General features: G+C 41.0%; 1 protein-coding gene across 12 annotated transcripts in view; it reads left to right on the top strand.

Annotated features, from left to right (window-relative positions):
- Positions 1-22,522, top strand: part of ablim1a (actin binding LIM protein 1a) — a 41,499-nt gene that overhangs the window by 17,758 nt on the left and 1,219 nt on the right. For 4 of the 12 annotated variants that reach the window (XM_005742396.2, XM_005742393.1, XM_005742389.1 and 1 more), the window contains exons 2-24: positions 3,118-3,255; positions 6,254-6,437; positions 6,999-7,108; positions 9,928-10,054; positions 10,178-10,271; positions 12,068-12,155; positions 13,451-13,515; positions 14,568-14,645; positions 14,827-14,985; positions 15,217-15,261; positions 15,359-15,394; positions 15,507-15,636; positions 16,175-16,294; positions 17,053-17,157; positions 17,418-17,465; positions 18,505-18,645; positions 19,407-19,492; positions 19,606-19,729; positions 19,890-19,951; positions 20,495-20,555; positions 20,804-20,811; positions 21,346-21,420; positions 22,377-22,457. In XM_005742396.2, the coding sequence (XP_005742453.1) occupies positions 3,118-3,255; positions 6,254-6,437; positions 6,999-7,108; positions 9,928-10,054; positions 10,178-10,271; positions 12,068-12,155; positions 13,451-13,515; positions 14,568-14,645; positions 14,827-14,985; positions 15,217-15,261; positions 15,359-15,394; positions 15,507-15,636; positions 16,175-16,294; positions 17,053-17,157; positions 17,418-17,465; positions 18,505-18,645; positions 19,407-19,492; positions 19,606-19,729; positions 19,890-19,951; positions 20,495-20,555; positions 20,804-20,811; positions 21,346-21,420; positions 22,377-22,457 (2,165 nt within the window). The remainder of the gene's footprint in view (positions 1-3,117; positions 3,256-6,253; positions 6,438-6,998; positions 7,109-9,927; positions 10,055-10,177; positions 10,272-12,067; positions 12,156-13,450; positions 13,516-14,567; positions 14,646-14,826; positions 14,986-15,216; positions 15,262-15,358; positions 15,395-15,506; positions 15,637-16,174; positions 16,295-17,052; positions 17,158-17,417; positions 17,466-18,504; positions 18,646-19,406; positions 19,493-19,605; positions 19,730-19,889; positions 19,952-20,494; positions 20,556-20,803; positions 20,812-21,345; positions 21,421-22,376; positions 22,458-22,522) is intronic. The other 8 variants (XM_013913200.1, XM_005742391.1, XM_013913199.1 and 5 more) reach the window with 6 other exon arrangements.

Here is a 22,522-nt window from a genome sequence, read left to right as displayed (position 1 = left end):
TTCCCAAACAGAGGAAGTGCTAATGGGGGTGTTTGGAGATGCAGCAACTTTAAATGTTTTTTTTTATTTTGTTCATTTGATATTTGACTTAGGTATTTAGTTATTTTTTATTTGATTAACGTTAAGTTAAAGTATTAAACTAGCTCTTGGTTTTATGTCATTGTAGTTACTTCATTTGTCAGTTTTTGTACAAGTTGGCCTGATCAGCTAACATTTAGACCATCGTTAGAAATATACAATTATATATAAAATTTCCTCCTCGTTTGATTTATACTACTAAATCTTGTCAGTTTCCTTCATGAGCACAGTGTTATTACTACTGGTACGAGTAAATGCGACCAAAAAGAAAGAAAGAAAAGGAAATGGAATTGGCCTTTAAGTTGTTCTAGCATGTTCCTGAGGCTGACTTATTGGATTGGATATTTTTCATGAGAGCGGTTACCCAGATGGCCTCTGTTTTTCCATCGAGGTGCAATGTCACATACAGAGCTGCTGGGACTCCGTTTACTCTTACAGTAGTCTGGTTCGCCCAGAAATGAGTCATTGTCCTGCTGAGTGTAATCACATCAGAAACACCAAGGAGAAAGATCCTCCACTCATAGTCCACCTTTTTTTTCTGTTATCTCACAACTACTCTGTACCTTTGTGTTTCAAAATGTAAATAGAATAATGTTATGTTGTTGTTATTCCTTTTAGGAGTTGCCACAATAAAGGTTTAGTCAAGTTTAAATCAAAAATAGCTGAAATGCCTTTTAAAATAATTGGACTTCTCTTTCTGCCGTCTTTAAACATTAGTAAGCCAGTCTAAATGTAAATAATGGGACACAAGGTAGGGCAAGTCATGAGAAGTCCAGAATAATCTCTTTCTTTGGTAGACCATCGATTGTTCGTGATACTATTTCAGTATTCGCTATTTTGGCGGTGTCTTATTTTAGCCTTGCAGACTAATGATCTACTGCAGAGCAGAAAGAGAAAAGAGCCTTTCATGTCTGTTCTCACTGTGACTCTGCATATTTGTGTGGGTATGTCTTTGTTTGAAAAAGAGACAGAAAGAAGTAACAAAAGAAGGAAAAGCGAAAGCCTCCTTGCCAGCTAAAGCTCCCGACTGTCAAATAATCTGCTGGTTTCAAACAGCTGATAAGCTGTGTGCAGTGCAACACTGCAGGGGTATTTACGTTCCGTGCAATAGTGGCAGATTAACGTCTGTCTTTAAGAGGGATGCCCAAAGTGTTAAGTGAGGAATGCCATATGCTGATACATCGTGGATCTAAAAATAATGCTGGTGCTGCTTGCCATTAATAGCCTAGCCTTATATAATTCTAACGATGGTCAAAATACCTCACACCAAGAACGTGATGTCTAAATGTGTTTGTACATTAAGATCTGAGGCTGAACAACAAGTATGTTATAGCCATGTTAGGCTGTGGTTGCACTACTTTAGTTCAGACTGAAATATCTCAATCTGTTTCTCAGTTTGTTTCATTGCTTTGAATGTTGATATAGGCATTCATGGCCTTAAAGATGAGCCTCACTGAGTTTGGTTATCCTCGGATACCATCCCAATTTTCACGTCCACAGAACCAACTTTTTTTGATAGACTGGCGCCTTTCTTGGTCTAGACATTCATGGTTCCCATAGGAATTACCTATGATTGCCCTGACTTGTGTCGCCTCAATGTGTTTTATATTGTAAGCTAAAGACTTGGCGACAGTGAGAAGGAAAAACGGCCTTTTAACAGGAAGACTCTCAGGCAGAACCAGGCTCTGGGAGAGGCAGACATCTGCCACAAATGGAGGTGAGGGAACAGGAAACTATGGAAGAGAGCCATTAGATTAATAATAACTATTAAATGGAGTGACATGAAGTGTAGTTCCAACAGTCTTTTTTCAATTAATCTAGTTCAGTTAATCTTCAATTAATCCAAATTTGAATATTTGGTGTATACTGCATAAGACCTTCTTGTGTTTGTGATTGGTAGTAATTTATAATAATTACCACCAATGTATATGAATGCGTTAACAGTCAATAAATCTAAGCTCGCTAACATAGTGAGCAATGCACCTTCATAACATCAGCAATGCTGACATTGTCATCTTGAGCGCGATAGAATGCTGACATAAACATTAAGCTCCAAGCGGCACTAAAAGACTCGTGTCCTTTATAAAGTGGCTCCGCTCCTTTACATTCTCGTTTTCTCCTCATGCGTGCACAGTGTCAGTACATCATGGACATGTGTCTGCCTTTATAAAACTGTTATTTGCTGCCTACCATTGTTTTATTCATTCATGGCTTTTATAGAATGAGTTACTCAGTCACAGCAAAAGTGACGTCTCTTCTGTTTTATTAGAGGCTGGTTTTTACTTTGTGAGTCTAAGCGTGTGTGTCTGTGTTTTTATTCAAAAATGTGGTCCTGAGGACATCTACTGGAGCAGGTGGTTTTGTGTCAGTGTTTATGTGTATGCCAGTTTGTCCAAAGATTTGCCAGTGCAACAATGTCACAAACAGGAAAGATGCTGTCAGCAGGCAGAGTTGTCTCAGAAGTCACTGGTTCTGCAGTTAGTGTGACCCCATTGCCGGATGGACTCTAGCTTTATTTGCGCTTACATGTCAAAAAGAGTCAAATGATTATTGGGACGATAAGCTAGCCAGAGACAGTAAATGGTCCATAACTCTAAATTAGGTTTTCCTTTGAGAATGAAAGTACATTAAACTCAATAGTGAAACAGTCTTTATCAATACCCTTTTAGTGCTCTATTTACCAAGCCTTGCTCCCCTCAGCATTTTGACTGTCCATCCTCAACTGACGGAGACAGACTATATTTAGACTGATGTTCTCCAGAGAGTCTCTCTGGCCAAGAACCCAAAGTTGCGCCGTCCTGCTCAATGTCATTCTTTTTCTTTTTACGCTGACAGGCTCTGAGCACTTGTTCTTCAGCTCTGGTGTTTGTGAGATTTTGCAGATTCAGGTCCTTGTGCCGAGCATGCTAATGTTGACTAACTGTTGACTATAAGAGATGTCATAAAAACCGTATTGACTGCCACGTCTAGCAATTCCCGTGGCTCATCAGCATTACAGCTCAGCAGTAATGTTGATATTGTGTCTGCTTTCTTTTGCAGTGGCTCATGCGCAGGACACACGCCACCACTCTACAGAGAAGCCCCTAATTCAGTGCTACAAGTGTGGGCAGCCATGTAAGGGCGAGGTGCTCCGGGTGCAGAACAAGCACTTTCACCTCAAGTGCTTCACATGTAAAGGTACAGTATACAATAAATACATTTTCAACATATTTTATTTGAAATTATAATCAAATTATATTTTCCTACAAATAAATAAATTAGGTACGCTAGAATATGGGGATAACAAGTCGGGAAACAAAGAAATAGTAATACTGTAAGTAAATTTAAGTAGTAATTTTAAGTATTGCATAACTTCTGGTATTTTACATGAGAAGGAAACACAAATTATGTTGTAAGTAATTTTGAGTACAGTGGAAGTATTTTGTACATCATTTCATAGCAATTCTGCAGAAAAACAAACAATATTTTCCTCTCTTAGATTATTATCTTGCATTTTTACATGCTAATGTTTTTTTACACTTTTGATGTTGATTATGATCTTTTTTTTTCTCCTCAACCACACTTCAAACATAACCTTCAAAAGGATTGTATTTTTAAAAAGCTGGCTTGGTGTGAATAATAAAGATGGAGATGTAACAAAGTAAAGATGTAAAAATGAAAGATTAATCCACTCTCTAATGTGTCCCAAAAAATGTACTTAGGATGGAAAATAAGGAAATATTGTTTGTTAAAATCATGCAGTTATGCATTAATTAAAATTGCCTACACACTACTTCAATTTATTTATAGCATAGTTATTCCTGTGCCATATTATAAAGTGTTACCAAGAATTCCAGTAAGAAGGTAAACTGCTTTGGGGATTATATATGAGTAAATATCTTTACTAGTATTTACTGCATGTGATTTCTCTCACCTTTATTCCATGTCAGAAAGCCTTTAATATTAAAATACAGACCAGTTGTTAGTAAATAAGTCATGTGTTTACAATTTAAAAATGATCTTTCATACCACTAAGACTAAACGGGAGAAGAAAAATGTGGGAGTTATGTGAAAATTGGCAGCCAAAGTGTGAAGTTTTAAAATTGTCTGCTAATTTGATCCTGTCACAATAGTAGGACATTAGCTGCCTTTCATTCAGTCCGTGCTACTTAATGAACTGGTTTGATTTTTTTTTTGTTTTGTTATGAAGAATGTTCCTCGCTGTTTGTACTCAGGAAGCACGATAGTGCAAATAAACAGTTCTTTCTTCCTTTGCTGTCCCAGAATGCATCCCGTCCATACAAAGTTTGAACTATAGGACCAGTCAAGTCCCTTAATGCCACAACGTCCTTTCTGTGACCTTCCGACTGGACTGATGCATGGTGGCTTGACTCGTCTTCACTTCTCAGACCTGCATTGTTCAATTAAAGTGCCATCCTGTCTACTATGACAAGAGACAGTGCAAATCCTTGTTCATTAAGCTTTATTACCGATAGGTTTCTAGCACTCCGGCATGAGTACTATGTAGCCACCCACAGCTGACCAACCCATCTCACTTCGGCTCAGGTCTTGCCTGCTAAAACCTTTGTAGTTAATCCAAGACTGGAGTGCTAAGAGTTAGCTTACTTCATCGAGAGCCTAGAATAACACAAGCAAACGGTGAGATTAGTGCCTAATTCGGTCCTTTACATGTGCATGCCACAGGAGTGATAAAAGCATGATAAGGATAATGAGAAGGTTGCCAAAGTAGACACTAGTACAGCTTTAGTAGCCAAAAGACTCGGTGTCCTGGTCCTTGCTTTAATTGGATGTATGCTTTTATCAGTCTCCAACCTCACTAGTAGTAATCCTCAGGCTGACTGAGCTCTGACACTCAGAGATGCCTTTGCAGATGGATCCCAAATAGCCTCCTTTTGTACACTTTAATTTCATTAAATGCACAAAAGTTTCTGTTTCATTGCAGTTATTTTCATTTCAATTCAATAAGTCGACCTCACTGAGGTTCTAAAAAGGCATTTTACATAATGGCATGTATCTTTTGAAAAGCCAGGGCAGCTGGACATCAAATCTCCACTGCTGGTTTTCCTATTGACTCACTTAGTTTACAAGCTAATCTCATCATGTCTGAGTCTTAATGCAATTAAATCTGATTCACTCCCTCACCCGCTCCCATTCATCCCCAGGATTTAGCGTGCCTCATTGCATAAGAATGATTAGGTGCAGTTATCTCAAACATCAAAATATTTTCCCTCTTAGCTCTGGCATTTCCGAAGGGCTATTGAATTCGCAGGCTCTCTCTTCGGTGCTAAAATGGTGAACTGCACGGATTGAGTGATTATTATGGAGGGTTGAAATATTCCGTACGGGCAAGCTGATGATGAAAATGTGCAACCTTCTCTCATTATGTTGCAATGACTGATGTTCTGTTTAATGTAAAGTGTAATTGGAATTCCTAAAACAAAATCTAATAATGTTCTTTAATAAGTGAATACTATGTTCTGAGTACTATATGAAAGACAAATACTTACTTTAACTGATAGTTTTTATACACACAGATTTTTTTTTTATTACACACATATGATTATTTAAGTCAGTTTTAATGCCAACACAAAGTTCAGCCATACAAATTCCGAGTAGTAAAAATATTTTATTTGTCACACAAACACCTCAGTTGTTTGTGAATTTCTATTTCTTACCTTGTCAGTTTTGAATGTTTGTGTAGATGACAAGGTTACATTTGAATAGAAGGAAGCTTGTTGTAGGCTATCAGTGTAGTACCAAACATTTTGAGCAAGTTATCTTCCAAAACAGATCACAGCTATTTCCTGGGCTGGACAATTGCCGAATTGTTGTTGCATTGAACCTTTAAAGTGAAAAAAGCCTTGCCAGAGTAGTGCAGACTGATAGACGTGAACTCTAAATGCAACAGTGTTTCATAGCAAGAAGATTTTTTTAATAGCCTGGCTGTGAACACTGCTGATGAGAGGATTTTTCGTTCTGCTTCCCATTGTACACACAGAGCTATTAATATGTGTTTTTCAGTGATTTTCCCGTCATCGTCCATTTCACACACTCCAGGCTAGCAGTTGTTAAGAAAGCCACTGAGCCATGGACAAGTTGTGAGCCTTGATGGTTGAACGCCTTAAAGCATTAAATGACCTGACTCACTGAGTGGCAATTTGTGTGTCTCTTATAGTATGTGGCTGTGACCTTGCCCAGGGGGGCTTCTTCATGAAAAATGGAGACTATCTGTGCACGCTGGACTACCAACGCATGCACGGTACCCGCTGCAATGGCTGTGGGGACTTTGTTGAGGGAGAAGTGGTTACTGCTCTGGGCAAGACCTACCACCCTTCCTGCTTCGTCTGCACCATCTGCAAGTAAGACATTCACTACTTTCACCAGGTTGGCATGTGGACTGCAGAAAAAGTGTGATTGCATTGCAAAATAATAATGAGCACCAACAAGCAGCAATAAGGTGTTAAAATAAGCTCTAAAATATAAAATATGGGATGTGAAGTATGAAAAGTTGCTAATTGCAGTTACATGATATTCTGAGTTGAAAATATATCTTCTATAATATAGCAAAATCAACACAGGTGCTTCTCTTTAACGCTGCTCATGTCTTACTTTCTTGGATTCATTTGTGACTCTCCATTTTAGCTACGATTTAATTTTCCGTGGAATGATTGTCATGGACAAGCAAAGTTCATGGCAGGAGTAATTCCAGTAGACAGTTTACAGTAGCATGCTGTGTGTCATGTCTACGTCATCTGACTAAATGAGCTCCCCAGGCTGACAGTGTTGACATACATCCGCATCATTGGGCCCTGTCATCTTCACCACCGTCAAACAACCTGCAAGCCACAGCTAATAAACTCTTACACTTACCATGGGAGCGCAGCTTTGTTGACTGGTTGTTGATGTCACCCCGCTTCTAGACGACCGTTTCCTGCCGGGGACAGGGTGACCTTTAATGGAAAGGACTGTCTCTGTCAATATTGTGTCGAGCCCATGTCTCCAGGACCAAAGGACATCCTGGGCTCCAGCAGTGAGTAGCCATTGTCTGTTACACAAACAAGGAATTAACCTTCATACAATGATAGTTTGATAGACTTTACACTTGAACTGAAAGCGAATTATTGGAATTTATTTGGTTTTAGAGAAACAAAAAGTCTGGAAAATCGTCGCCTCCAGACCTGATTCATACGTGGCATTTAATGTAGCTGTTGACCAGTCAGTTTAGTGGTAATGTTTTGGCTGTGAAGAATAATTTTCAGGTCCATGTCAGTCATCTTGCCCACACATTATTAGCATTAATTTAAAATCAGTTCAATGTGAAAATCTATAATAAATGTGGAGTTGTGCCTGTCCGTGGGTCATTCATTACTTACTCATAAACTTTGTACCCACAGACACTATAGTCATTTCTATCCACATGGTAATTTTAAAGTATTTCAATTCTTAACTTGAGAAGTTACATGAACCAGTAATGACTTCTGTAAAAAGTGTTTCTCGATTTATTTGAGATCTTAAACAGTTGTGAGCGATTGCCCAGAGACACACTGGAAAAGCTCTAAAGGCCAATGTAGTTAGCACAAGATAATCAGCAGCATGCTGGATGGCTTTGTTGTTACGTCTACAAAGCCACATCACCACAACTGCACACTTTAAGCTCCATATAGAACTGTAGAGACTTGCAGGTGCTGCTGCAGCTTGGCTGTTCAATAATTCGTTGTCTAAATGTGCTCGACGTTTAACTGTGTGATAGTCGGTGCTGCTAGAATCAGGCCAAGCAAGTTCAAGAGTAATGCTGAACTTGCTGATCAAAAAGACTCAAAAGTAAAGAAAAGCTGGTGTTCATCTTTGATTAAGCAAACAAAAATGAATAAATAAAAGAAAAATAAACTTTTAGAGAGAATTTTAAAGAGAATATTTGCACAGCTGTGCCTGGGATCAACAGAGCCTGGGATCATGGGGAATATATACCACAGGGCTGTGTAGTGTAATGAGTAGGGTCCGCTCTGGTCAAGCACTCTAACATTAAAATTCTTTTTAATGATTCTTCTTAATGAATCTAGAGATTCTCGATTTAAAGAACTGTTTGTACGTAACTGTTTCCGGCATTGAAGCCAAATAAACTACTAGTCTGATATTTTGCCTTCCACTGTATTTGACATGAAGTTATAGCTGTAAGTTAGTTAGTCAATAGTTTTCACTCTTTTGTTTTCATAATGATTAAACAAACAAGATTTATTGTTTTAAAAACGGTTAATTAGTGAGAGGTTCAGGTACCGTTGGGAAAATACTGCCGGGAAGGTTCATATTTGATAAATAAAGATGATAAAGTGGTATCAAGCGATCGTCAAACCTTTGGCACAAAAGTAAATTTCCCTACATGCCAAACAGCCAGTTTGATTCTGTTTTATTTATATACTGTAACACCAAAACACAGTTGCCCTGAGGTGCTTTATATTGTAATATTAAGACTCTATATAATAGACAGAAAACCCTGACAAACAAACGACCTGCTCTGAGCAAGAATTTGGTGACAGTGGGAAGGAAAAGCTCCCTCTAAGCAGAAAGAAACCTCTGGTAGAACCAGGCTTGGGGAGGGGCGGCCATCTGTGGTGACTGGTCAGGTGTGAGGGAAGGAAGGCAGGACAAAGACACACTGTGGAAAGAAGCAGAGTTTAATCATAACATGATGATTAAATGCAGGTAAATAAACAGAGAGAGTGAAAAGAGACGAGTGAAGAGGAAACACTCGGTGCATCATGGGAAGCCCTCAGCAGTCTAGGCCTTTTTCAGCGTAACTAAGGGAGGGTTCAGGGTCACCTGATTCAACCCTAATTATAAGCTTTTACAAAAAGGAAAGATTTAAATCTGATCTTAAAAGTAGAGGGTGTCTGTCAACTGAACCACAAGTAAGCCTGCAGCATACTGGAGTGATATGGTGCTATGTAGTCTTTAAGATAAGACTGGGCCTGATTATTTAAGACCTTGTATGTAAGGTGAGCAGAAGGCAAAGCAGAAGTGAAATCCTAAGGGGTTAAGCAGGTTTAAAAATGGTTCTTTTCCACATCACAGTGCAGGAGTTCCCTTAAAACCTACTTACAATTGAAGTAAAAACAAAGAACTTGTAGCATTCAGGGAGATCCTCCACCTCTCCCAGCCTCATGTGCAGACCATCCGTTTTCCTTTATGTATAACACCAAGGACAGGTCTCGCTAAATAATGCATGGCCGTGCATTTCCTCTGGATTGTGTGGCCCTCAAACCCCCCCTCCTCTTCTGGATCCTCTCTTTCTTCCTTCTCTTCCTCTTCCTGCTCTTTCTAGCTGCCTCTCTCCCTCCCTCATCCCCCACTGGTGTCTCTGTTGGTGTTTCGAGAGCTTTTAGACAAGGTCACCTATAAATAAGGCATGCTGATTCTGCTCACGTCATCATCCCAACCTTGTTATGCCTCACGTAGTTATCATCCCCTGTGGTTGCGGTCGGCTCTGCGTTCCTTTCATCCTCTATTCATTAAAGAAGAGATGACAAGAAGATTGTTCATTTAGAAACCAACCTCTTACACTTTTAGAGCCTCGGGATCCTACTTGCTTATGGATGGAGCTTTTAGAACCATGATAGGAGAGAAGTGGATGATAGGAAGCGGCAGCTGTCAGAATGCTGCTGGTTACACTCTATCACCATCTAGTGTCTTGGGTCAGAAGTGACAAGATGCCTCAGCTAGTATGTAAAGGCTGAGCTTTTATTTTAAACAAGCCTTCAAACAAAGTATTAATTAGATTCTTCCTTCAACTTTTAACTCATGTTCTTGTTGTGTGTGTGTTCTTTTTAAACAACGCCTATTTTGCTTTCGTAGATTGCGCAGGATGTGGCCGAGACATTAAGAACGGACAGGCTCTCCTTGCTTTGGACAAACAGTGGCATCTGGGCTGCTTTAAGTGTAAGGCCTGCAACAAAGTGCTGACCGGGGAGTACATCAGCAAGTAAGGAGCACATATCTGCTGTGATTATAGGCTGCTTGCTTGAATTTAGGCCTGCACAGGGTTCACGCTCCATGTAATATTTCACTGTCAAGTGTTTCCACGTGTGTCTCTCTCGCCTCACAGGGATGGCGCCCCCTACTGTGAGAAGGACTACCAGACCCATTTTGGAGTTCAGTGTGAGGCGTGCCATCAATTCATCACAGGGAAGGTGCTAGAGGTAAGGACACACACACGCATCCATATCTGATTTAACTCATAGTATGCGCAGATATCTCTTTGTGTGGCCGCCCTCTGAGTTTCCTGAGAACCTGCCTTAGGTAAGTTTGAGGGAATCCTGAGCGTTTAAATCCTTAAATCACTAGAATTTAAATGATTTTTAATCATCATTTTTGGGAAAGTACAATTAAAGTTTAGATTGTTTGCATTATTTTGGATTCAGATGTCTTTAATACTTGAGAGTGTGTCTGCCTTTCTGCTTCTCATGCAGACACACACAGGGGATGTTGCATGGAGCAGAATTGTGAAATGTAGTTTGATAATCTCTGGTGTAATCTCCTCTGCACCGAGCCAAACAGACTCTTGACACGACTGTATTCAACTAAAAGATTAACTCTTAGCAGATTTTAGGTCTTCTCAACTCCTGCCTAAATACACATTTGCAAAAACACGCTCAGGCATAAATGATATAAATATTATATAAGAGGGAATGTGATCTGACATTTAAAAAGTGTGACTGGTATCCCCATGCTATCACCTGTTATGAAACACTTTTTAGGCATTATTAGAACTGCTCTCAAAAAACACGCCTTTACACTGTGTCTGTTCACTAGTATCTCCAGCATATGCAAGCCTGCTTGTTCTGCAAAGAGTGATCCGGTCAGACACTGAGTTATGTGTCATTTAATGGTATGAAAATGTCACTGCTAGCCAACTAGGCTTACAGTAATCCAACACTAAGGCAGGCCTTTATGACAATAGGAAAAGGCTGCTGGGTCTCATCCCTGAGCCGCTGCCAGTGGATCAGTGAAGCCAAAGCCAAAGTCTGAAAGCCTAATCACTGACCCAAGACCCAGGCCAAATACTGTAAAGCCAGGTTGCATATAGTCTGTTCCTTTTGGGAGTGCAGTGCGAATGGCCTATTCATGTAGGGGTCATTAACGGTGCTGTTAGAGATCGAGAGGAATCGGGAGTGTCTGTAATGGTACGCTGCACATGTAGCAGAAGTACTTTTATTATAGCTGAAAGGGAATTGAGTTTGGCAGAGTGCTGGGTAGAAGGCACTATAAAGTTTCTTCTACAGTCATTTTTTCTCATGCAGTAAAATGCAAATATTAGTCTGTGGCTTCATATCTTTGAGTAGCCACTTGCCTCTTAATGAGGGTTGTTATACAGCAGGCGATTCATTTGGATATTTATCACCCGTGGTCAAGGTTGCTTGGGCTTTTTAACAGAACGCTCCACATGCAAAGTGGTACGTCAGTATAGACGGAAGTTTGGGCGCTCTAGCTGTCAGACCATTTTACTGGAGCACATTATGAAAGGAAGGTACAAAGCCGGACGGTCGGATACTTGAAAGCAGGTTGACTGTGCCGTTTTGAACCATCATATTCATCTTTTTAAAATAGTAAGATGTTTGACTGGAATACGTTAAATGATTTCTCAAAATGTGATGCAGTAAAGTCACACAGATCCTCACTTGACTCCATGAGCTACTGAGAAAAACGTGAAAAGATGCTGAATGGCATTTTTAGGGAAACTTTTTTCACCCGCTGCTGCCCATTTGCATGTGAAGCAATCCTTTAGAAAGGAAACTACTGGCACACTGGATCTGATGAAACGCTCTCTTTCCTAACATGGGCTGTTCGAGGAAGCGAGCGCAGCTGAGAGCAGGTGGGGCACAAGGTTTACTGCCTGGAAGTCATAGCTCAGCTTCACCTGTCCCACTGCAGGCTTCATTCGTCTTCATTTTTCCCCCCACGATGCCAAGTCTGTTTTGCGGTCCGTGTTTTCCAGGCAGGAGATAAGCACTATCACCCCAGCTGTGCGCGATGCAGCAGGTGCAATCAGATGTTCACAGAAGGAGAAGAGATGTATCTGCAAGGTGAGCGGATCTACATGTGCTGCTGCTGCCTCATCAAAACTTTGTTCCTTTTTGCTTCTTTTTGTGTGTGTGTGTTTGTTAACTGACACTGATAAATTGAACACTCCTCTTTGGGTTGAGTAAAGTTTAGCATTATGAAATGGATTTTATTCAACTATTAGAGCTATAAAGGAGGAAATAGTATTAGGAGATAGAAAATGTAAAGAAAATTGTAGTTATTTCTGTCATAAGGGTGTAAATTATAATAGTCTGACATTCATATAGGAGATTATACACTAAAAACCACACTCACAAAGCTCATAATTCTCTGCAAGCTGTCTTTTTAACAGCCACACTCCAGTAGATGTATTCAGATTACCTTCCTGAGCCACAGACGCATGTTTGTGCCACTGTAAACCCAGAGACTGGTTCCTCTGCAGTATGATGGGAGTGAAAAGCTGGTGAAAACGAGGTCAAAATGAACATTTTTTCAACATTCTTTAAGTCTTGAAGTGCAGAGCAATACTTCTTTTGTTGTTTTCCCAAAGATTTGAAAAACACCGTAAAACACATCACTCTAAAATCTCTTAGATGTTGGGATTTGGTGACCGTGGAGGACATAAGAAACGATTTGCGTCACTTCCTTTCTCAGACCATTCGGCATCCTCTTGTAACCTTCTTTGTCTTCTTACTTATGTGGATTTTTATGTTTAACTTGTCAAAGATGAATCCCCGGCACACTGTCAGCTCTGGGTCTCTGCAGTGGGAAGTCTTTATCCTAGAATCAATAAGAAAAAGAAGTGCGATTTCATCTCAGTTCTTCTCCATGAAATAGAAATGTTGCTGCAGTAAATGAAGTATTTCTGTCAACAAGACTATAATTGTGTAAATAAGTGTGTAAAATTACAGTTGGTCCAGATTTATTTGTTCCTTTTTTTTTCTTTTTTCTTTTTTTTTACTGTGGAGCTATTGTGAAAAAACACAAATTTCTATAGTTAGGTAATGACAAAATATGAATTATTTAGGCTATTTGATTGTTTAATTATTACTTAATTACATATTGAAGTCTTTATCACTAGAAAAAAGCTGTAAAACTTGTGAAAATACAGTTAAAAATTGAAACTTATGCCCTTCTTCACATTTTCTAAAGCCCCCCCCAGTGGGCCGAAATGGAGTCTTTGCTGGGCCAATTCTGCCCTATGGGCCTTATGTTTTACAACCCCTGATCTAGAGCATGAGCAGCCCTTATGAATAAAATTTAATTTATGTGTTTAATCATTTTAACCTGAATCTATTCTCTCTGTCTCCCTGCACAGGGTCAACAGTCTGGCATCCTGGGTGCAAGAACACCACGAGAACAGAAGAAAGGCACAGGGAGCGGGTAGGAATCTGGGACCTTTTGGGGTTTTTTATGTGTCACGGAAATGTTTTACAGGAAAAGATAGAGTTTGGAATATTTAACTAAACACACTTTTATCACTCCCTTGCTGTTAAAATTTAACTTACTGTGCTGTAAAATAATTTGCCTGTTGAAGCAGCTGTGTGTGTGTGTGTGTGTGTGTGTGTGTTTGCCTTTCCATGTGTTATGTGTGTGTATATAAATATTTGTTCATATGCATATTTACGCGTGGCCATGTTCACCTTGATGTATGTGTGAACTGTGAGTCGGGCAGCAAAGGTACAACCCCTGTGTGATGTCCTGTGAAACCCCCTCCCCCTCTCCCTTCCTCCACAGCTAATGCCTCCGTCCCTCTTATTCCTCCAAAAAACAGAAAGGCAGGTACTGTATTTCGCTATTGGCTATGAGATGGCATCATCCTGTGTTCCACCATGTCCATAGGACACAGTGCACTGTATGCTGCCATCTGCTGGAGACAGCCTGCAGTGCCCTCTCTCTGTGTGTCATACGGAGCCATTCAGTCCTGTCTTTGAACATGTCGACGGCGCATGAGACAAAGGTGCTCGCACATTTAAAGGAGCAGACGAGCTGACACAGACGACTGATGTGGCTTTTTCCTAAAATCAACATTTACCCATTCGGCGAAAAGCTTCAATTATGCCACGTGCAGACCTGCTGCTGCCATTCAGACAGTTCATTTCCCATAAGCAGGCATGAGGTCCTTAAGAACATCAAATCACAGCACTAAATCACTCATTCACTTTGCAAATTTGCAAATGAATGACTTAATCATGAGATGACATGTTAGTGTTCCAAAGTACTTCATATAATTCATGAAACGTAAATACAGGGGTTGCCGTTCCCTCTCATCCCTCATACGGTACAAAGACCAACCGTGTACTAATAATGCATAATATCCAGGTGACAATCCTGGCTAATATGCAGGTGCCAGTGGGCTGTGGATCCTGGTAGGCTAACTGCTCTGACAGGTATTGATGTGACTAACAGCCACATTTGTGTTTTCTTTTTCATAGCCGACGAGGTCGTCGTCTGAGAGTATTTGTTCCAGACCTGGTTCAAGCATACCTGGCTCACCGGGTCACACTATCTATGTAAGAAATGTCACAAACAGAGCTACAGTCTGAATAGATTCTGTAAATACTGTCAATGATATTACCCTTCCCACACCTTTTTTAGCATAACTGCTGTTTGACAGCTGCACCTTGCACAGCAGTAGTAATCTCCCTGTACTCTTGTGTACGTGTGCACGTTTGTCTTTGTTTGTCTCCCTAGGCAAAAGTAGACAATGAGATCCTTGATTACAGAGACCTAGCTGCCATTCCAAAAGTCAAAGCCATTTATGACATTGAGCGCCCCGATCTTATTACCTATGAACCTATGTACACCACCTCCCTGGATGAGAGAGAGGAGAGACGAGAGAGTGTGGGAGAGGTAAACACACAGACTGGGTGCTTCTCATTGTGTGCACACAAAAACGGTCCATGAATAAAACTCAAATGAGACATGATTTTCCTCCGGAGGGATTTTTTCTTATGCAACAACAACAACAAAAAAGAGAGAGAGAGGATATAATAAACACAAAGGACTCTATTACTGATTAAGATATTTTTCACTCTGTAATAAAAGATCTTTTGCCTCACTGAACGTCTGGGTCCTTCACAGCTCCACACTGCCAGGAGGGAACGTTCCCCCTTGCCGGATGACAAGGTTAGATGCAAAAGGAAGCAAAGTTTAATTCGTCTTTTCCTTTAATGTTCTTGTGAAAATCAAAGTTATAATTCAGAGTTGTTTGATTTCTTTGTAGTCCTCAAGAAACATGTCGCCAACCCCATCTGGTGAGGTGAGCGAATCCATCAAACTCACTGTCCTGCTGTAGGCGACAGTAAATACAGTCCAGTGTAGTGCGCTCTCGTTCATCAGAAGCTTGTGTAATCACTCGGTTGTGTTGACAGGGATCTTACGACAGGAGGGAACGCATCCTTCAGAGGTCCACCAGTCAGGGCTCCATAGGATCACCAGTTTATAATCGTCATGGATACACCCCCACTTTGTCACGGTCGCCGCAGCATTTTCACCGGCCAGGTAGGTCCTCGAAAAGACTCATTTTGTGTATATGTGTCTGTGTGTATTACTGTAGTGATTTCAGGGTTTTCATAAAGTGAATCCAAAAAATCTTTGATAAACAGGTGATGATGATGATTCAGAGCTCGCTCAGCCTGGCCTTAACGTTTGCATTTCCCTCCCTGTGTTGTTGAACGTAACCAAAATTGACTTGAGGTTATTTTGCCTCGCTTTGATTTACGTGGCAGACAATCCATTTGCAGAGTAATTACCTTCAAGTCAGTTTTGCCCCTTTTACAACACAGTTTGAGTTTGCTGTTCTTTCCATAAAACTTTGCTTTTAGAATGTAACAAATCTTCATCTTGAATACTCCTTACGTCTCACTTTGGGTGTGTTTTATTTCTTTTTTTCAACATTTGACCCCTCTGTATTTTCCGTATATCGTTTGCCCCACAATGTCTCACCTTATCTCCTTCCCTCGTCCTGTACTGTCCACTTCTATTGCCTGGTCCTGGGGTTTTTCTCCCTCCTTCCCACACTCTTTCTCCCACCTGGCAGAGGCTCTGACAGGCATGCAGAAGCTCTGCTCCTCCCTGTGCAGTAACAGTGTGGGCTCCAGAAATAGTGACTCCCGCCCCACCTCCCCTTTCAGACACCACTTCCTCCCCCATAGCCAAGGTAAGGGCCCCACTCCACTGTTATCTGCTGCCCCCTCTCTGCGCCCCCCGCCCCGGAGGCAACACATCATCTCCATCATCACCTGGATAGCGACTCCCGTCAGTGCCCACTCTGTCATTCTGGATCCATCAACATTTCTCGCCTAAATGTTTCGGTCAAACCCATGCTTTTTTAAGCCGCTGACATGCTCTCTGCTCCTCTTCTGCTTTGACTTCACCTTTGGCCAAGTAGCTGTCAGGCTCCTTGTGTTTGTGCTTTACATCTTTGCATGCACTAGAGAGGTATCAGTAATCCAAACCCTACATCCTAACTAATACTTCTGTGTGTGCTGAACGAAGGATATATATATAAATATTTCTTTTGCATTGTATTGCATTGAATGAGTCTCCAGACTCCAGTAAACTGTGCGGCTGAGATAAAAAGAAAGGTTTTACTGCTTTATAGTGTCGGTATGCTGCTGCATGCAGGGTGGTATTAACTTCTTAACTCTGAATTCATATTCTAAAACAGGCTAACAGACATCAAACTTCATTACCCATAACACGTTTCCCAAACATTTAATCTCAAAATTCAGAACGCCTCTGCTCTGCTTCTTCTCGGCCCCATTTATCGCATTTATCCAAAGTAAAAAGAATGCGTCCCATTCATTCAGAATGACTTCAGCTGGTCCCGTTGGTCCCTGTGTGTTGCACCGTTCAAATTGTGGTTCCCCTGCAGTTTTCCTGCTTACCTTCTGTTCTTGGTTCTTCTCACTGGAGGCACCGACCCGCCGAGTGGCCGGAGCTCTCCCCTACCGCTCAGGCCCGACAGCCGGCCGGTCACCCCGCCTCTCTCTCAGACCCCTAAACATTTCCACCTCCCAGGTAGGAGCTGGAGCGCACCCTGTCACTGCTCTTTCTTTCTTCCTTTCTTTCTTCTCCATTTGGGAGCTATTTTGTTTTTCCCTCTCTCTTTTTTTAATAAAAAAAACACATAGAGCTGTATCACAGGTCACGTTTTAATGTAAATCCCGGTGTAGCATGATTTACTGTCGTTTGTTTTTACACTAGATTTTTTTTAACCATTTCTACTCATCAAAGCACGGTATGGTCTGTAAATGTCTTTTGCACATGTCTGTTTTCAGATCAGGGGAGCAACATCTATCGAAAGCCACCCATCTACAAACAACACGGTACCTTTCCTGTTATACTATGATCTTTTTTGCAGTAGAAACTAAATTCTCTTTTGACGATTAATTTGTGTCAGTGATTCCCCACCGGATACCTGTTATGAATTATGTGAAAAATACATACAAAGTGGACACAAAAATCCAAAGATGATGAAGCTAAAACTAACAAAAACTGGCAAAACATGAAGTTGTTGTTACGGTTGCAGGCCACAACTCTGGCAGTTGTACGAAAAGCAATTAAAAAAAACAATCCCAAAACCCAATATTTGTATAAATTAAGAAAAATATGAATGTCTAAATTAGTTCCTCTTATTGAAAAGGTTGGGAAGCACTACTGTAGCCACTACTCTATGTGTTATTGAGGTCAACTGAAGCTGTGTATTCATCTAACCATAGCCACCGTCAGCGTCAGTGTACAAGCAATGTTTGAAGTCTGTCTCCAATCCTTTTATGTCTGACCTGTAGCTTGTTTTACTTTGTCCGTCTTAACAAGTCATAGCAGTAAAAGCAGCGCTTGGCCTGTAGGTGAAGCGAGGCTGTGCAGCATTTGTGGAGTGGTGACAATTACGGGATAACCACTCTTCATTTTCCAGGAGTCAAGAGCGAGGGCAGTGGGTACCACAAGCAAGACCTGTGGCACGTTTCAAAGTAGAGACTCACAAAGGGGGATGAGCGTTACTGTCACTACGGTGTCTTTCTCCGTGTGCTATCTATATTACTTAACAGTAAGAGGAAATTCCACAATCTGGCATTAAAATGGAAACCCACGTGTACACTCGAGGCTTTTCTTTAATTATACGCGTAATACTCACAATGAGTCTTATCCACCACTTCTTCTATGATAAGAAAAAAGGTCAAGCTTTTTCTGTTATGGAGTGGCTTGTTAAGAAAGACTGTATATTTATATATATTTATGAAAATGATGATGACCCTGGATTAAATGATCATTGAGCCTGACGATCAGATGGTGCAAAGATGTTTACTTGTGGTTTAGGCTGTGACCCAGACACTGATAGCTCAGTTCCCATGGTTACCAACCTAGATACAGCTTCCATAGCACGCCAAAGCAAGTCTGCTGATGAGATCATCAGATCTGCCACCTTCCCCGCTGCCCATGCTCCCTTTCCAGATGACAGCTCACGGAGTGAGGGTGATCGCTGGCCCTACTCGCTCACTGCGTTAGGTACAGTAGGCTCCTGTTGGGCATGTTCGCGATGCTATCATAGTGGTACAACAGACACCTTACTGCCACCTAACTCTCCTGTTTCCAACCCTATAGCTGCCCCCAGAAGCTTAACTGCATCCCTGCTTTACCCCAGGCTTAAACTCTTGTTCAGACATAGCAGTATTTGCCTTTTGCGTTTTTTTGTGTTTTTTGCTTGCGCAAAACTGAAGAAGCGTTGTTTGGTTTCTGTTGCTGTCATGTTACTTTCTGCTTGAGGCAGCATCAGTTTCTCCATTTTACTTTCCCTTACTGCACACGACGGGGCCTTTAGCTGTATGCAATGGAACCACAAATGACTTGGACAGAGATAACTGAGACTGACTTCAAACTTCTGTCTGTCTGTCTTACATTGTGCTGTTCTGTGTACTTGACATCTTTAAAACTCGACATGAGCGGCGAAGTGTAAACTTCTGCCATGTCGGTGTAGTCAAATATTCCAATGAGTCCCTCTGTTTGTCTGTCTCGTCAGCTCTGTCTCACATTTGCGTTCGACCCGCCACCATTTACTGTGTGTATTTCTCCCTGCTCGGTGCCCAAACAAGGCGGCCATATCTATTCTCTTTCTGTCTACGTTTGAAATGTGAATGAAACATTGAATGTGGTCGTACTAGTCAAGAATGTTTGAAGCATGGAATCCTGCAGGGACGTGTCTTCGTGACTTTCCATACGCATGCTTTTGTTCATCTGTTTTTTTTTTGGCTTGTGTTTGGAACCTGTAGGTTCAGAAGGGAGGAGAAGATCTAGAGAAGAGGAGGAGGAAGAAGCTTTGAAAAGAAAGCTGCTCCAGGAGGAGCATCTCAGTAAGGTCGGTCGAGTAGCTTCACCGTCAACAAACACGGTCAATATTAGATGCAATACATCTGTTTTTCCAAAAGCTTTCGATAGCTGTGTAACTCTTATGAGTATGCGTGTTTGTAGATTCAGTCCGGTTTGGGGAAGCTCATTTTGAAGGAGGAGATGGAAAAAGAGCAGATAAGGGAGCGCCATGCACGAAGCCTCTCGGCTCAGCGCTACGATCCCAAACAGACCAGCTGTGATGCAGGTACCAAGCAACTTTGTCAGTCTAATGCTTGGTGATCCTTTTTTTTATAGGTTAGAATATACCATATCCTCTAACATGGTTTATTCCTGATTTTCATTTTTTAAAATCTAAAAACAAATATAAGTAATTAATTATTAATTGGCCAACATTCATATTTCAGATCAGCCTTCTCCAACCAAAACTAACTCTCTGCCTGGCTATGGAAGAAATGGGCTACATCGGGTGAGAACATACTTTTATATGAATACCCACTACATAATGAGGTTAATGGCAAAGGGTGCAGAGTTCTCTGAATCCTTGATTTCCAATGTTTTGCCAACTACTGACATCAGAGTTGCACACATTTTTCTTATATGGTCATCTCGGGCACGGTTATAACTGTGGGGCAGGCCTTACAAGCACTCATGTGTTTGCAAAGCCAGGCGAGGGGCAGCCAATTGGAGTCAAGTGGGCCTTAAAGAGACAGAAGTTAAAATGGTGTGTTTGAGGCCTAGACTGAACTAAGGGGTTGCATAATGGGCCTGTAAAAGATTTTTACTTTAAATTATGCAATACTACTTTACTGGAGTTCCAGAATAAAACATGGAGCTGGAAATGAGTATAATAAGTCCACCTTCAAATGCAGTCTGTCTTGACATCAGTAGCAGAAGCACTAATTCCTGATGTGCCTTAAATATTTCAATTAAAAATTAAATGAACTTGTCTCAGTTGAGAAAGAAAATGCCGACATGTTAATGCTGATGTACTGTTCGTGTGTTCCTGCAGCCTCAGTCCACAGATTTCACCCAGTACAACAGCTATGGGGACATGTGCGGAGGAGGCAGAGGTGAGAGATACTACCGAAAAACAGCCACCCAACAAATCTCTTGTCAGTTTTCACCAGAGCTATTCAGCAGCAGTATTCAGAATCGGCTTGCTACGTGTACATAAGTAAACATGCATTTTGAAATATTTGCACAATGATTCGCGTGTGTCATCAAAGGACAGCAGTGTTGTAAATAGTAGCTTGGCAGGGGACTTGACAGCAAAACCATTAACTGTGAGTCTCATTTTCTGTCCCATTTTGTCCTGCAGAGTTTCAGGTATGTCCCTCATCTGCTTTTTCACATGGCATGCCTCCTCATCTTGCATCACACATTTTGCTTGCACGTGGGTTCCAAGAAAAATTTTGCCCTGAATGCACACCGCCCACTCCTGCTACATGCTTGCATCACTGTTGGATTATTGTCAGCTACGGGGCATGAGCGATTTCAAATTCCTCGAATATGAGAATCAAACATGCACAGCCCGGTAGCTGAACCAGTGTACTAGAAGTCCAATATACAGTCATTGCCTCATGCCTTGTTCTGTGTGTTGTGTTATCAGTGTTATGACTCAAAGCTAAACTCAGTATGTAGCTGTGTCATTTTAAAACTCACCTGAGGGAACGTAGTCATTCAGAAAACATGTAAATGACTGCCCATCGTAAATACTACTTAAGGTACCGAACAGCAGTATCCAGGCTACTTGCTCCATCCAGTGAAAATTGTGCCCACTGTCATTAGTGGACATATTCATGCCATTATCCCTGCAGTCCCCTTCCACTATATTACATTTGTGTATGTTCTGTTCTTTAGCACATTAAGGATGGCCGTGCAGCACTTGCAAGGATGGACAGGGGAGTATCTATGCCTAATATGTTGGAACCGAAAGCAAGTATCTTCTTCTTTTTGTACTGATGACACTGTAATCTACGTACTGTAGATAGATCTCTTTTTGAAATTATATATTGTTCACTTCTTCAATGGAGTTTTTTTTACTGTAATAAATCTCATCCGGATAAAAAAACAAAAACGTCCGAGGCGATATGGCATAAACCCTGTAGTGTGGGGACATTGGTGGAAGAAATACTTTTGCAGGAAGTGAAAGGCTCACCTTAGCCGGGTTCAGCATGCTGCTTTAGGAGCTGCCGAGTCACTCTAGCGCTTAGCATGCCGGCTTCTCCATGCTCATCTGCACATAGCTTTGATTTAAAGTGGCTGGATACTGTATGCACCATACAGTAGAGAATCCAACGCCCAAATTGTCATCCAAACAACTCATATCACTATATACTGTGTAGTATATAATGGCGTATATGCATTACTGTGTGGATATGAGTTGGTGAGAGGCTTCAAAGAACTTCTAGTTGCTTATCATTGAATGTGATCAATTTCTTCTTGCACCAAAGGAGTTAGCTATTTTAAAAAAAATCCAAACACCTTAGATTTCCAGGACAGTCATACCCATGTGGATTTACTTGGCCTACATTACAGTTTTTTGTTTTTTTTTAGTTTGCTTTAAATTAATCTAAAAATTACAGCCTGTTACGTAACTCTGTTTCCATGTTTTCCCCCTAATCTGTTGCACGTTTCGGCACCCAAAGTGAAAGAAAGTGCACACGTCATAGCACCTGCATTTCCCCAGTGACTTAAAAAATACAACGACCCAGTCAGCCTCCTGTCACATACCTGTTCTCCCACCCAGTGCTCCCTGTGTCGCAGTAGAATTACTAAAATGTTCCAATTTTATAGTTTTGTTTCATGAAAATGGTTTGTAAATTGTTCTGAAGCTGAACTCAAAAGCTTGTAAATCTGACTTGTCCACTGATGAATGTCTCCTCCTGAAGGTGTATCCCTATGAAATGCTCATGATAACCAGTAGAGGGAGAGCTAAACTGCCCAGGGATGTGGACAGAACCAGACTGGAGGTATCGGTTTTCCACCTGACCTTCTGCAATTAATACTGCATTTCTCTGCTTTGTGTAAAGAGCAT

The sequence above is a fragment of the Pundamilia nyererei genome, unplaced genomic scaffold, assembly GCF_000239375.1.
Source record: "Pundamilia nyererei isolate P.nyererei 1_Seehausen unplaced genomic scaffold, PunNye1.0 scaffold00120, whole genome shotgun sequence".
NCBI lineage: Eukaryota > Metazoa > Chordata > Actinopteri > Cichliformes > Cichlidae > Pundamilia > Pundamilia nyererei.
This window is presented reverse-complemented; position numbering and strand designations above follow the sequence as displayed.